At 37.4% G+C, this 15,764-nt stretch overlaps 1 protein-coding gene across 1 annotated transcript; it reads right to left on the bottom strand.

Moving 5' to 3' along the window:
* Window positions 1-393: 393 nt before the first annotated feature.
* On the bottom strand, window positions 394-12,229 carry LOC118566186. The gene is made up of 7 exons (XM_036147583.1): window positions 12,214-12,229; window positions 11,258-11,581; window positions 10,845-11,126; window positions 10,596-10,760; window positions 5,247-5,314; window positions 1,955-2,019; window positions 394-487 (listed from the first exon to the last, which is right to left on the bottom strand). Exons 1-7 carry the CDS (start codon window positions 12,227-12,229, stop codon window positions 394-396), a joined length of 1,014 nt encoding a protein of 337 aa, XP_036003476.1.
* Window positions 12,230-15,764: the final 3,535 nt, after the last annotated feature.

Genomic DNA, 15,764 nt, shown 5'->3' with positions numbered 1-15,764 from the left:
TCCATTAATGTTTTGTTTCTGTTGTTTTCTTCTTGTCTATCTTTTACTGTAATTATTACTTAGTTTTTTATGACCTACTTGAAAACATTACTGCACATTACTAACCTTGTTAAATAGTTTTAATTTAACTTAACCTCTTAAGACCATTATTAAGAGTTATTTATGCCCAAACCAAATTATTGTTGCACGACACAGTTAGCAGCTTTGTTTCTGAAACTCTTATCAGTAGATTTAACAAATACCATAAATATTATAATAGAGTTATTAAAATACAATAGAAAAGAAACAGTATATGAAGAGTAACGTAATTAAAATTAAACATTGATATAGTCGCTACCTTTTAGTGAGTTTGATAAATCACTTCCTGTTGTGGGTTTGAGTGATGTTGGGTTTTTAGGCTCCGCTGGTGTCATTCTTGTTGTAGTTGTTGAAGTAGGTCTGGTAGTCATAGTAGTAGTTGTTGTTTTCATCATTGATTTTGTCGTACCTGGATTTTGTAAAATTTCATTTTAAAAATCACAAAATCCAAACATCTCCAAGTTAGAATTTTCGTTCCAAATACAGTCACAGTTTAATCCTGTTGAAGACTGTTATGTTTCTATGATTTCCAGACAAACTGTCATCTTTAAGTATAATTTTACCAAAGCAGCTTTTTAAATCAAAATACAGAAGGAAGTTATCATAAACAGCTCATCATATTCTCACCTGGTTCATCTCTCAGAGGTGAAATCCAGAAGATAAACTCCTTCATGTTTCCTCTGTCAGGTTTAACTAAACAGCTGAATAACCCAGAACCCTCTGAAGTGGAAACATGATGGGATGTTGAGAAGCTCACACTGGCTGAACAGTTAGACTGACGTGGATTTAAGGCTGGGATCTTTGCAGCATCTTTGTTATCATGCAGCCACTTCACTTTGTGTGAGCATCCATCAAATGCTGACACAGAGCAGGTCAGGATGGTTTCATCACTTTTCTGCTGTTCAGTCACTGATGAAGATGGAGATATTGTAACAACAACATTAAAGATGACTTCATCTCTTCAGTTGTAGTTATTATATTGTATCAGTTTGTTGTTATAACAAAATATTTGAAGTGAAAACATAATGATCTAAATACTCACAGTTAACAACCAACAGATAGAGAACATAGTCTGGTCCTTCCTGACGTCCTGATGAGTTATACTGTCTGCAGGTGTAAAGACCAGCATCCTCCACTGAGACCTTCTTTATAACCAGAGAACAGTTTGCTGTAACACTCAGTCTGTCTGATTTAGTTCTGGCAGCTTCATGAATCATCCCCTCTTCAAACTGTGTTATGGCTGAACTACTTTTAGCAGTGAATAACCAGGTAGTTTTATCACAGGTATCCATCATGTTTCTAAAGCATTCAGCAGGCAGAGTGACTTCATCTCCATCTCTGACAACAGAGTGAGAACTTTGTTCAGCTCCTGCTGCTGAGGAGATGAAGAAAAGTACATCAGCAATGTAAAGTTTCTGTTATTAACATTATATAGAAATTGTTTTTCATCTTAAAAGATAGTTAGGCCCATAAATATTTGGACAGGGACACAAGTTTTGTTATTTTAGCTGTTAATGAAAACATATTCAGCGCTGCTACAGACTGGTGACCTGTCCAGGATGAACCCCGCCTCTCTCCCGTTGACAGCTGGAGATAGACACCAGCACCCATCATGACCCCAACAGGGATAAGCGTGTTGGAGGATGGATGGATGGATGGATGGATGGATGGATGGACGGATGGATGGATGGACTTAAAGTGCAGACTCTCAGCTGTAATTAGAGAGTATTCACATCCAAATTGGATCAAGGGTTTAGGAATTACAACTATTTAATACATAGCTGCCTCTTATTCAAGGGACCAAAAATAATTAAACAATTGACTCAAAAGACTGCAAAATAAATAACAAGGCTGCATGGGCTCTTCCCTCGTTAACCTGTCATTGATTAAGCAGTTAAAAGGTCTGCAGTTGATTCCAGGTGTGGCGTTTGGAATCTGTTGCTGTGAAAACACAACATGCAGTTAAAGGAGTTCTCCATGGAGGTGAAACATTTTACTTAGGGTTATGTGTATTTGTCCAATTACTTTTCAGCCCCTGAAAGGAGGAGTGTTTGTATAAAAATGGCTATAATTGCTACATGTTGATATTTTTGTTCAATGCCTTGTATTACACCTTAAAGTCTGCACCTTAATTACATTGTAGTTGTTTCATTTCAAATCCAATGTGGTGGCATGCAGAGACCAGATCATGAAGACTGTGTCACTGCCCAAATATTTCAGGGCCAAACTGTAGTATTAATGAAATTCTTTAATGATGATCATATGCAATAAATGAATTTAAATATCCTCACCTGTAAATGTTAGCATCCATAAGGAAAACACTGTAATCCATGTGAATTCAGCCATCGAGCGTCTCTTGTTCTCAGTCTCAGTCCAACTGTGTGACTGACTCTGGTAGAGAGATGAAGCGTCTACTTCCTCTGACTCTCATGATGTCACTTCCTTAAACTGACTGATAGTTAGGCTTTAGCTTAATATAGATAAGACATGGTGGAAATGCAGTCAGAGGTCACAGCAGCATAATGTAGAGACTTTAAACATGAACTGATTATTCAGAACGATCCAAAGGTTGAAGGATTACAGAAATATAACTTTTAAAATGAATATTTCCTGGTAAAACAGCTAAACATGTGACCAGGAAATGTTCAGAGTTAACAGCAACAGACTGATCATTAAGTTTTCTCACAGACAAAAAGGGGAAGATGACAAACGTGTAAAGAACATATTTTAAATATAAACGTGTTAAAGTCCAGTTCTTCTCACCTGCTTGATGCAGTTAAGATGTGAACTGATCTCAGTTCCTCTTGGAACCATGAAAGGTTTATTTCTGAGAACTAAAGGAGTGTTTTGTGAAAATATTGTAGCAGGAGAGGTTTGGGCAGTCAATCTCATTTCTATATTGGCCCACTTTGGCATCATGAAGTCATTAAAAGGGCTGGTTGCACATGAATAGATGATACTTTGTATCTCATAAATTCATTTCAGTTCAAATACAAATTTAAAAATGCACTGTAACATAAAAGTAGCACCTTATGTCCAATTTATACAGTTAACCTGCAAATGAAGTTGATATAGGGGTGAGTTACACTTTAAACTCATCCTTTTGCATCACTTTTTCTCTTTTTTCTAATGCGCTGTGGGAAAACTGACATCTAGTGGAACAATTCTGTTACTACATAGTTAAGTAGATAGATCGATATCTTTATTGTCATTTTGTATGCACAAAGTGCGTACAGAACGAAATTTCGTTTGCATACAGCTTGAAAAAAGTCACTCTAGAAATCACTCTAAAATCACAATAGATTGCACTATTTTTCAGGATAAAGATGCAGCAGTGATTTATGTAAACAGTTGAAATGAAAAACCAATGTAACAATGTAGACAATGCAGGGGAAATAGACGGTGTGCTATTCACGTGTGGTACAGAGTCCATTTGTGGCTTCAGCAATAGTTTTAGCTATTTTTAGTGCATAGTTTTAGCCACTTTATGCAATTTAAAAGGATACATCTTTCTACTTTATGACATGATATGCCTTTTGGTGCTTGAGGGCTGGATAAATTGCCTTGACAGGCCGGATTCTGATAGTTGCTTAGACCACCACCCAGGAAATCACAATTTAGGACCCACAGGTACGTTATTACAAAAAGCCAGAGACAGTTTAAAACTTAAATATACAGTGTTTATTATTTAACAAAAGTAATAGTTTATGAAATTATTACAATAAAAAAGGTGATAAAGACCAATAATCTACCAGCTACTGAGGCTTAGTGGTAGGTGCCAGTGAACCTGTTAAAAACATATAATCAAATAAACTTTGTAAAAGAAGAAATCCCTGAGCTCCATCCAGCATAAGCAACAGTTAAACCCAAAGGAGAGAGTCTGGGCCACTTCACTGATTTGTAGCAAAAAGAGATCAAACCTCTGCAGGCAAAGCAGCAGCAGGATGGTGGGCAGCACCAGCGACAGCAAACACTCCTCCCTCATTGAGATGTGCAGGTAAATAACTCAGAATATAACAGAACTACAACAGTAATGACAGGAGGCACTAAAGCCCAGCAACAGGGAAGTGCACCATGACAAGTCTCAGCTGCAAATGTCTACACCAGTGATTTAGCCCTGCTTTAACAGAGCGCTCCCTCTACTGGCAAAGCTGAGTAATTACACCATCAGCAGGCAAGTCTCCATCCACTTCATCCTGCCACACTATGAATAAAAGCTCTGAAGGTTTTGACTGATGATGATGAGCAGATGGTTCAACAGCTGGATGTGTCAAAGGTTAATAAATACAAATTATTCCATGTTTACTAAGCTGTGTGGAAAACTGGATTAATAAACGTAACTGGTTGTCAATGTCTGTATCCCTGTGTAACTTATATAAATTTTGTTTCACAACACTTATCTTAATAGACTTCATTATGTTCTTAATATATTAAAATAGGTTGCTGTCAGGGTGCAGGTCTCCCTTCTGCACCATGGACAGTTCCAGATCCTTCCACCATTCACTCTGCCCTGCTTCACTCCATGCTGGATCAGTTTCACCTGCTGCAATAATCAAGTCAGGACTCAATACACCTGCCAGCTCTCCTATATTAGCCCTCTTCAGTCTGCTCCTCGTCGCTGAGTCATCTGCATTCTCACCTTGTTGCCTGCCTGAGTTTCACATGTCAACTAACCTGTGTTTTCTGCATCTTCCTGCCTGAGATCCCTACCTCAGACTCCGTGCTCAGCCGACTACCTGCTCCAGCTCCGCCGCGTCTCCACCCTCAGCCATCTCCACCAAAAATATATTTTTTTTCTCGTCTGTTGCAGTCCGGTACAGTCTTTGGTCACCGTCTCCATTACTCAAAGCCTTCAATAAAGCTCCTTAAACGTAGCTCTGTGTGTGTGGTGGTCAACTAGTGGCCCAGTTGGGCTCAAATTCTGCTGTGCTGGAGGGCGGGCTTTGGCATGCGGTGCCCTAATTATTTGGTACACGTGTGTTCTGAACCAATAGGACTGTACTGGATATTTTAGGTCCGGATACCTCTACTATCATATTCCTAATAATTACATGTATAATTTAATACAGAGGTAGGGATAAATATTAAAACAGGCTTTTGTGGGCACTCTGGTAGCACAGACCCATATATGGAGGCCTTAGTCTTCGATGTGGCCATCCCAGGTTCACCCTTTGCTGCATGTCGTCCCCCTCTCTCTCATCCCCTCTTCCTGTCAGCTTCCCTTCATCAAAGGCCACTAGTGACAAAAAGGAGAATAAACAGGCTTCTGTAATATATAAAATCTCAATCTATAATTTTATTTCTAATAAAACAAATGTTTAGTAAAAGATTATATGTATAACAAAATTCACCGTACAATTAAGGATGAAAATATTTTTTTCCAGTCCTGTTTGAACAAATAATAAAACTAATAGAGTGCATTCATCTGCAAACCTCTGTGCAGGTACTTGTCTTTGTTGTTGTGCACTGTCGTGCTTATGAAACAAGCTCTGAGAAGGTGGGGAGAAACGAAAAAGTAACGCAATAGTTACTTTCACTGGTAAGTAGTTACTTTTATAGTGGAGTAACTCAGTTAGTAAATCAGTTACTTTTTGGGAGAAGTAACTAGTAACTATAACTAATTACTTTTTCAAAGTAACGTGCCCAACACTGATCATGGACAACACTTTCCACCCCCTGCACCAGACTGTAGAGGAGCTGAGCAGCTCCTTTAGTGACAGACTTAGACATTCTGTCTGTAAAAAGGAGCGTTACCGCAGGTCATTCATCCCTGCTGCTATCAGACTTTACAATGCTGCACTATAACTGTAATAACTTGTGCAATAACTAATGTGCAATTATTGTTTAATACCCTGTACAATAATCCTGTTAAATAAGATATTTCAGCTGTTATAGTTATCTCACTACCTCACTGTTCTTTACCTGGTACTTTAATGTAAAACGTCAAATCCATATGTATATAAGTCACCTTGAATGTACATAAGTCTTCCTAAATCTCTGCTTTATTTCCTTTTTTATTTTTATTTTTTCTCGATCCACTGTATATATGTGGATGCACTTTATATACTTCATGCACCTTTTCTTCCTTTTGGCACCTTCTTTTGATTATTGAGACATGACATGAGAATTTCTCCACTGTGAGGTCAATAAAGTCTATCTTATTTTATCTCACCTCCTCATCATGACTTCACTCTCTGTCCCATATCTGCCATTTATTATTTGGTATTTCTAAATAAAAATAAAACGTGAAAAATGGTCATCCACTTTTTAATTTATCCCATTGCAACTCTCCATTCAAATGCTTTACTTCTCTAGTTTTGAACTTTTGCTTACATATTTATTTAACATCCCTAACAACAACTCTTCCACTCTATGACTTTTATATCTGTGGTCAGTGAGCTGTTAGTGTCATCCAGCAGCCAAAGCTTTAGATAGAAGCTGTTGTTCTGATGGTTTCTTCTTCCTTTGTTTTAAAACTAAGCCATTGTGCAGAAAAGGTCAATATTTGATATAAAACAACACATCTGTGACTTTCTCTCAAAGGTAACTAAAGGATCTGCCTCCCATTCTACTTTTAGAGACTCTAGGAACCACCAGCAGACCTGCAGTCTGAGAGTGAAGTGCTCTGTTAGGAACATACGGGGTAATCAGAGCTCTGATATATGATGGAGCTTGATTATTAAGGCCTTTATACGTTAGAAGAAGAATTTTAAATTCTATTCTTGGTTTTACAGGAAGCCAATGAAGAGAAGCTAAAGTAGGGGAAATATGATCCCTCTTGTTGATTTTCATCAGAACTCTTGCTGCAGCATTTTGGATCAGCTGAAGACTTTGAACTGCATTGTGTGGACTTCCTCATAGTAAAGAATTACAATAGTCCAGCCTTGAAGTAACAAATGCATGGACTAGTTTTTCAGCATCACTCCTGGACAAAATATTTCTAATTTTGGCGATATTCCACTGGTGAAAAGAGGAAAACCTGGAAACCTGTTTAGTGGTAAAAAAATAACACCAAGATTTTCTACTTTATTACCAGACGCAAATTTAATGCCATCCAGATTAAATGATTAAGAAGTTTGTTTTTAAGGACTGTGGTCTAAAGATGATATATTCTATCTTGTCAGAATTTAAAAGGAGAACAATGAATGTCATCCAGGTTTGATGTGACAAACCTGGATGGCAATTCCTTCGACATGCCTGTTGAAGGAATTGATTATCCATACATCCTGATGAATCCAAATATGTTTTCCAAATATTTATCCAAAAAATTTACTTTCAATGTGATACAATTCTTAGAAATAACCAAAAATATATTTGACCACAGTATGGTACCACTAACACTGGGCTAGTTAGAAAAAGGAGTTGTTTTTTCTTATTTGTCATTTTGTCACTGATGCAACATTTTCTCAGCAAATTAACAAGATATATAAGGAAATAATGACAGTGGGTTTGTTGTTATGAACCCTTCTAGCTAAAACCAGCAAAAAAAGAAAATGGGAAGAATGTATATTTGTGGAAAGAAAAATTCTTCTGGTTTTACTGTAAGACATCATGTAAACCAACAAAAATAATGTTTTTTTAGCACAATTTTTTCTCAGATTAACAAGATTAAAGGTTAATAATATTTTAAACATTTACTTGATTGAACTCCTTAGCCAAAACCAGCAAAAAAAAGAGACATATAATGAAAAGAGTTTATACATAAGTATATGATAAAATAATGTCCTCCTGAAGAATGAAAACCAGCTAACGAGAAAATTATAATATTTATATAATTATGTTTGATGCTTCAACATGATCTAAACTACATGATCTAATCTCCATCAGTCATATCAGAGTAATAGCAGACAGGTGTGTTGTCTGCTGCAGGTCAGCCACGTCCTCCAGCAGGGATCCTCTGGTCAGAGACTTTATAGAGAAACCAGAAGCAAACCAACACAGCAGGGTCATGACAGCTGGAGCTTCATACTGTCTCTCACATCTGTTATTATATCAATCTCTCATTTGTCCTTTTTTAATCTGACAAGCTTTTTAGTACTGGTTTCATAAAAAAAATCAATACCACATCCATCTAGTTCATCCTATATAAAAATATCTAGAGAAAATAATGGAATAAAGGTCTAAAGCTTGTGGGGTAGAGAGATCTCCTCGTGAGACTATACACAACCTGCAGGTTTTATTTTTCTCATGAACATTACGAACCTTTTAACCTTAAAGATGATGAGATGCAGCATGGTCTGTGGTTGGTGAGGTGATGGTTTCTGTTTATATCACAGCTGGTTTAACTGTGGGAATGTGAGCAGCTCTGGGTTCTGGTCTGTTGGTCGGTTTCTTTTTTAAGATTTAAACTTCAACATGTCTGACGTTATTGAAATATATTCAGCAGCCATTTTAAAGTGTGAAACCACAAAACTTTATAGGTATTTATAATGTTGTCATGCATGTTGTACAATAAAGCATTGAAGAACATTATAATTGGACAATATCCTAATAAGACAGTTTTACATGTATTGCTCAAGCCTTCAATTTTATTTAAACAGCATTAGTTAAAAAAAAAAAATTATGTATTGAAAAAGTACATCACATACATACAAGGTCTGTATTTTAGGCTTTTCTCCACTAGAGGGGCTCACTGCTCAGTGGTGGTATTTCCAGACTCATTCTCTGGAAAACAATCTGTAAGTAGTCAGATTAATCCAAATTAAAGCCCTTTTGATACTGCTTGCTTACAATGAAAACAATTCACCTGATTTATAAAACATTTAATGTCACGTATTTACTGATGCTTCAGTAGAGGCTGTCTGGATAAATGGTAGTCTGAGCAGAAGCTTTATTCACAGAGCTGTATGTCAAAGTTTCGAGACCTAAAAAGAAACATTAAACAAAAAAAGACACTTTAAGAGCAAAATAAGCCTTCTCACGTATAAATCCCTTAGTGATCAAGCTCCATCATATATCAGAGCTCTGATTACCCCGTATGTTCCTAACAGAGCACTTCACTCTCAGACTGCAGGTCTGCTGGTGGTTCCTAGAGTCTCTAAAAGTAGAATGGGAGGCAGATCCTTTAGCTATCAGGCTCCTGACCTGTGGAACCAACTCCCAGTTTTGGTCATACAGACACCCTGTCTACTTTTAATAAGCTCAAACCTTTCCTTTATCTTAAAGTTTATAGTTACAGCGGCTTAACTTATCCAGAGCTGTCTCTTTAATTATGCCGCTCTGTGCTTAGGCTGCTGGAAGACATCTAAGCCACTTTCCTCCCCACTGCTGTGTTCTCTTAAGAAGCTCCAGTTTTGTGTTATTTGCTGTCATTTCAGTTTTAAATTTCTGTTTTCTATCTTTTTTCTCCTCATTGTTGCCACATCTGGCCTGGTGTTCTGTTTAGCTGGGACACCATCCTGGAGGGAGTACTCAGCTGGATTACTTTATGTACTCCTATAGACGATACAGTCCTACAGAAAAATACAGCTTGGCTCCTAGAAGTCACTTCTCTCCCAGTGGGTGTGAGGGTCTGCTCATCTGCTCCACTCTCCCCTAGATGCCTGCTTCGTCACGGTCATTGTTTGCATATTTACTGTGCAGAATTGGAAATGTTAAGACTGTGAGTTGTTTTTTTTGTTAAGACTCACAACTAAACTGCAGCCTGGTTAAGCAAGGTACAATAGCTGGGAGCCGGTCAGAATCAGAGTGAGAGTCTGGGCAGATCAGGGCTGAAGGCTGCAATGGGCTGTGGGTGTGATTATTTTTAATCCCCGCTCTGATTTTCAATAAAATGCTGGAACTTGATCCAATCACTGTTTCCTTTTATTCAATAAGTAACTGGGAAATAAGTTATTATTTCCCACAACACAGTCTAACGTTTTATTCGGCTAATTAATTTACATTGGCTTGCAACACGGTCAAGTGACTTCAAAGTTTCCCCCAGTGAAAAAAAAACAACAATATCAACTAAACTCTGACTTTCCAGTTAAAACAACTATATAATTATTCAGTGATTCACTCACTTGACTTTATTCTTCCTCTGTTGATTTATTTCCTGAAAAGAAGCAGATTTAGGCTCAGTTTTATGCTGTGAAAACTTAATTCCTGTCTGTTTTCTAATGATCATCATTTACAAGATTAATGATCTGTGTTGGTGTGTGTATGTTAACAGTCTTAATATAATAATTCCTTGTTTTTTATATAATCTTAAAATTAAAAAATTACACCAGCAAGATGAATTTACAATGAACAGAATGTTTTTTCACCTTTTCTTTTCTTCCGTCCACTGATCACCAGAACAGTTATTATCATCACTGCCAAACAAAAGGGACGAATGATGAACGACCAAAACCAACCTGATAGAAAAATACTTATTAGATTCACACAATCATTGATCAACAAAAAGGCCAAACCAAACCTGCAATGAATAATTTAATATTAAGGCTCTGAGCTTCAAGAAATAACGGCCTCACCATGAAATTCTGATAAGTTGTTGATATTTGTAGATGGATTTATTTCCATAGAGGTCCATTTGCTTGATGGTTCTGCTGTTGTTGTTGTTGATGTAGTTGATGCTGGTTGTGTTGTTGTGGCTGTTGTTATTGTCTTTGTTGGTGACCTTCTTGTTGATTTAGTTGTAGGTGGTTGTGTGGTGGTGATTGTTTTTATTGTGGCCTGTTTTGTTGTTGTTGATGTTGAATCTTTAAGGGAATTCAACAGAATAAAAAATAATGTTAACACTTAACCATTAGATAAAGTACCACAGTTCATGAAAATGTTCTCACCTGTTCTCCCACCAGAGGAACGAAGCCTGAAGTCAAACATCTGCACTTCATTAGTGTAACTATGTGTCACTTTACACTTTAGGAATGGAGGAAGGTTTGACTCTGAGTTATGGACAGATGCTGGAAACGTCACAGTAGCAGAGCAGGACTGTCCTGATTTCTCCTGGTCTGAAAACTTTTCCTCTGTTCCCTCCTTCAGCCACTCCACTGTGTGTCTACAGCGACCATATTCCATCACAGAGCAGATTAAGAGGATTTTATCTTTCTGGTTTTGTTTAACCACTGATGAAGATGGAGATATGAGACAAAAGCAGGAAAAGGAGGATTAGTTATATTGTTTTTATGTTTCTGATCATGTCTCAGTTTATTGTTAGATGGATGGTTCTGACCAGTGTGATGATATAAATACTCACTGTTAACAACAGACAGATAAATGAAATAGTCTGGTCCTGGTTGTCCATTTATAAACTGTCTGCAGGTGTAAATACCAACATCCTCCACTGAGACCTTCTTTATAACCAGAGAACAGTCTGCTGTAACACTCAGTCTGTCTGATTTAGCTGCTGCATCTTTGTGAATCTGTCCAGTTTCAAACAGTCCTACTGTTTGGCTGTTATAACTGAATATCCAGGTGATGCTTTCACAGTAATTCCAGGTATATTTCACATTTCCACAAGACAAAGTGACTTCATCACCAACTCTGACTGTCAAGGTCAGGCCTTGTCCATCTGCTGCTGCTGAGAGAAAGAGGACAGAAAAAATAAAAATATAAATAAACTAATGACTCTTCTGTTCCATTAGTGTAGTGCTTCCAAAAAGTGGGGTGCGGTCCCTGGGGGAGGGGGGGGGCACAAAGGACCCACAACAGCCTTTCTTTTTTTATGACCAGATAATACAGGCCTTCTCAATCATTCCAAATGTGAGAAAAGCACCCCCTGCTGTTTGGTCTGTACCTACAGTCAGTAGTATGAGGAATACTTTTAACTCCTAAAAAGTACAAACGTTGATGTAATAGAAGTTTATTAATATTAATGGATTCATATTTTTTGCCATATCAGGTTCATAGCTAATTAAAAGTTGACTACAGGTACGAGTCGGGCTAAAAGCTGTTTATATTGTTAATATTACATTGCTAAAGAGGTGTGGCAATGTTGAAAAAGTCTAGTTGTTAGAAACAATTGCTATGTAAAAACGTTTCAAAAGAGTTAAACATTTTTTACCAATTAATTTGGGATGGGGGGATTTTTCCTTCTGATAGAAAACATTTGTGAAGCACTGCCTTAGTGTGAGAATAATTTTAGACATTCATCTGCTGCTAAGTCTCTAGAAACATGATTGTCTCAGATAAGATAATATATTTAGTTCTTACCTGTTAGGTGAAACATCAGTATCAGAAATAAAGATGTTTGTCTCTTTCTAGCAGTGATCATTGTTCCTCTCCGTCTCTCTGGCTGACGAGTTCACAAATGATTCAGAGTCTAAAGAGGAAACAGATGAATATATGAGGGGCTGTGTGGTTTGAGAGGTGTTACCTCCTCATCATGACTTCTCTCTGTATCACATCCACTATTTATTATTTGGCATTTCTAAATAAAAAAGCATGAAAACTTAACATCATCCAATAGCAATTCTCCATGCAAAATTATTTGTTTTTGTTTCAAGTTTTGTACTTTTGCATGCATATTAATTCCACAACTCTACAGCTTTTATATCTGTGGTCAGTGAGCTGTTAGTTTCCTCCAGCAGTCAGAGCTTTAGATAGAAGCTGTTGCTCTGCTGGTTTCTTCTTCCTTCATTTTAAAACCACGCCTTTGTGCAGAGAAGGTCAAACTCTTAAATAAAACATCACATTTGTGACTTTTTTTCTTGAAATGTTGTTGTCCTATCAGCATTTAATTAATTTAATATATTTTAACCTTACTTTTTTAAATGCTAATATACCAGCAGACAGTTTACTTTCAGTTTGATCCACTTCTCAGAAATAACCAGCAGTGGATGTTACCACAGCATTGTACCACTAACACTGGGGTAATTATTAGAAAAGGTTTTGGTTTTCCTCATTTATCCTTTCTTCACTGATGCAGTTTTTTATCATGAGATTAAACAGATTAAAATGATAGCAAATGTTTAAAGTTTTAAAGAATTGTTTTATGAACCTCCTTAGCATAAACCAGCAAACAAAAAAAATAAACATTTAATGTAAATAGTGTAAAACTAAGTATATGGTAAAAGGATGTTTTCTAGGTATAATATGTAAACCAACAAAAAAGATTAAATTAGCTGGAAACTATAAGAGTTATATGCTCATGCTTGTTTCCTCAACATGATTTAAAGTACTGAAAGCTAGTGATTAGCAGTCCCATCTTCCTAGAAAACGTGAACATTGATATGTTTTTATAAATTTTTCTTACATCTTTATGTTTAAATAGGCACTAAGTGAAACAATCAGGAATCCTTCACCAGCTTCCAGTTCTGGAGAAAGCAGAAGTTTCCAAGCCACATCTGTTTTTGTCCCTTTGACATCTTCCAATCTTAATGGCAATAAATAATCCTAATAATACTAATATTACTTTGCATAAATTTTTTAAATTGTAAATAACTGGAGTCTAAAGTCAGTCCTATAGACTCAGATTGTCAAGATTTAGATCAGGTCACCAACATGGGGCTCGCAGTTAAACTTGTGGCTCATTGATCTGGCAGGTCAGTAGGAGAGGCGATTGTTAATCAGTGTTGGCTGTTCTAGTGTTAATAAAAAAAAACAACTGGGTCACTTAAAGGGGAACAATGAGCTGAACCCCGAAAAAGGGAAATGGTTTTGCAGGAGGAGGTCACTAACATTTTCCCTCCTTGTGTTTTTTTTGACAACTTTTCAGTAGTTTTCCATTTGACCAGGGTCAGAGTCACTGCTGGTAGCATGTGGCAAAACCTGGACCCTACAGAGGTTAGCAGGCAGGCCAACTCCACCAGGATGGCTCATCAATATGTGCCATTACCAGATGGTTAATTGTGTCTCCCAGCAGTCTCGACAGCATGCAGGCGATTCCTGGAGACAGGAAATTACTCTAGGAGAGCTGGTCAGGGTAAAAAAATCCTAGGCTCATTATTAGGATCATCTTTAGGCCCCTGTCCCAATACTCTCACTCCACCCTACGACTACACCCCTCTATGAATGTGCATCTAGTGGAAGTGCACATAAGGGTTCAATTGCACAGGTTACAAGTTTGCAAAATTGGAGAATTGGGACAATATAGGTTATTTTTATCTATTTTTTACACTGAAGGCCACACGAGCAGGCTGCTTGTGTCAGTGGTTTTGTGTATTGTTTTTTTTACTATAATTTTGTATACTTTTATCTATTTTATTAATCTAGTTGGGTGTGTATGCTCCCACTCTTCTCTTCACTTTTTTTTTCAGTTATGGATGCAACCGCTTTATTTGACCATTTTCTAATTCTTCTCTACATGGATTTGCTCTCGGCCAGCGTGAGACCATTGTTTACTCCAGAGACCAGCTACTAGCTCCGCCAAACAATCCATCCAGAATACCGGGAACTTGACCAGAGATACCCAAAGAGATTCAAAGGAAGGACCGGGTCAGATGGTCAGGGAGAAGCTGACATGCATGGAGGAGGAGATATAGACCTGCACTTTTGTCTATCGTCATGGGAAATGTTCGATCCCTGGGAAAACAAAGCGGAAAAATTGGATGCTCTAATGCAGGGGTCACCAACATAGGGCCCGTGGGCACAAAGTAGCCCACAAGGACCACATGTGCTGCCCACGAGCCTGTTCTAAAAAAGTGAACATTTAAGCAGTTAAAAGGTCTGGAGTTGATTCCAGGTGTGGCGTTTGGAATCTGTTGCTATAAAAACACAACATGCGGTTAAAGGAGTTCTCCATGGAGGTGAAACATTTTACTTAGGGTTATGTGTATTTGTGCAATTACTTATGAGCCCCCTAAAAGAGGAGCGTTTGAATAAAAATAGCTAAAATTGCTACATGTTTGGATTTTTGTTCAACCCCTTGTATTACACCTTAAAGTCTGCACTTCAATTACATTGTAGTTGTTTCATTTCAAATCCAATGTGGTGGCATGCAGAACCCAGATCATGAAGACTGTGTCACTGCCCAAATATTTCATGGCCAAACTGTAGTATAAAATTATTTTTGATAAACTGTGTTTGACAATGATAATATGCAATACATGGATTTAAATATCCTCACCTGTAAAGGTTAGCATTCATAAGGAAAACACTGTAATCCATGTGAATTCAGCCATCAAGCATCTGTTTTTCTCAGTCTCAGTCCAACTGTGTGACTGACTCTGGTAGAGAGATGGAGCGTCTACTTCCTCTGACTCTCATGATGTCACTTCCTTAAACTGACTGATGGTTAGGCTTTAGCTTTATGTAGATAAGACATGGTGGAAATGCTGTCAGAGATCACAGCAGCATAATGTAGAGACTTTAAACATGAACTGATTATTCAGAACGATCCGAAGGTTGAAGGATTACAGAAATATAACTTTTAAAATGAATGTCTTTCCTGGTAAAACAGCTAAACATGTGACCAGTAAATGCTCAGAGTTAACAGCAACAGAGTGATCATTAAGTTTTCCACAGTGACGTGTCAAAAAGAGGAAGATGATGAATGTGTAAAGAACATTTTAAATATAAATGTGTGAATGTCCAGTTCTTCTCACCTCTTGGATGCAGTTAAGACGTGAACTGATCTCAGTTCCTCTTGGAACCATGAAAAGTTTATTTCTGAGAACTAAAGGGGCTTTCTGTGAAAATATTGTGGCAGGAGTTTTCATACACAGGATATAGAGTTTGATGGTAGCTAACAACACCATCACCAAGGAAATCCCAATTTGGACTCCACTGGTACGTTATTATAAAGACAGAGAGAGACATTATTT

Source organism: Fundulus heteroclitus, chromosome 15, assembly GCF_011125445.2.
Source record: "Fundulus heteroclitus isolate FHET01 chromosome 15, MU-UCD_Fhet_4.1, whole genome shotgun sequence".
NCBI classification, from domain to species: Eukaryota; Metazoa; Chordata; class Actinopteri; order Cyprinodontiformes; family Fundulidae; genus Fundulus; species Fundulus heteroclitus.
This window is presented reverse-complemented; position numbering and strand designations above follow the sequence as displayed.

What these genes read in the sequence shown, in the direction of transcription:
- LOC118566186 (XM_036147583.1), bottom strand. An exon ending in GGGACGACATGCAGCAAAGG is followed by an intron (nt 2,020 to 5,246) that starts GTGAACCTGGGA and finishes GTGTTTTCACAG; the next exon opens with CAACAGATTCCAAACGCCAC. An exon ending in AACTGCTTAATCAATGACAG is followed by an intron (nt 488 to 1,954) that starts GTTAACGAGGGA and finishes TACAAAATCCAG; the next exon opens with GTACGACAAAATCAATGATG.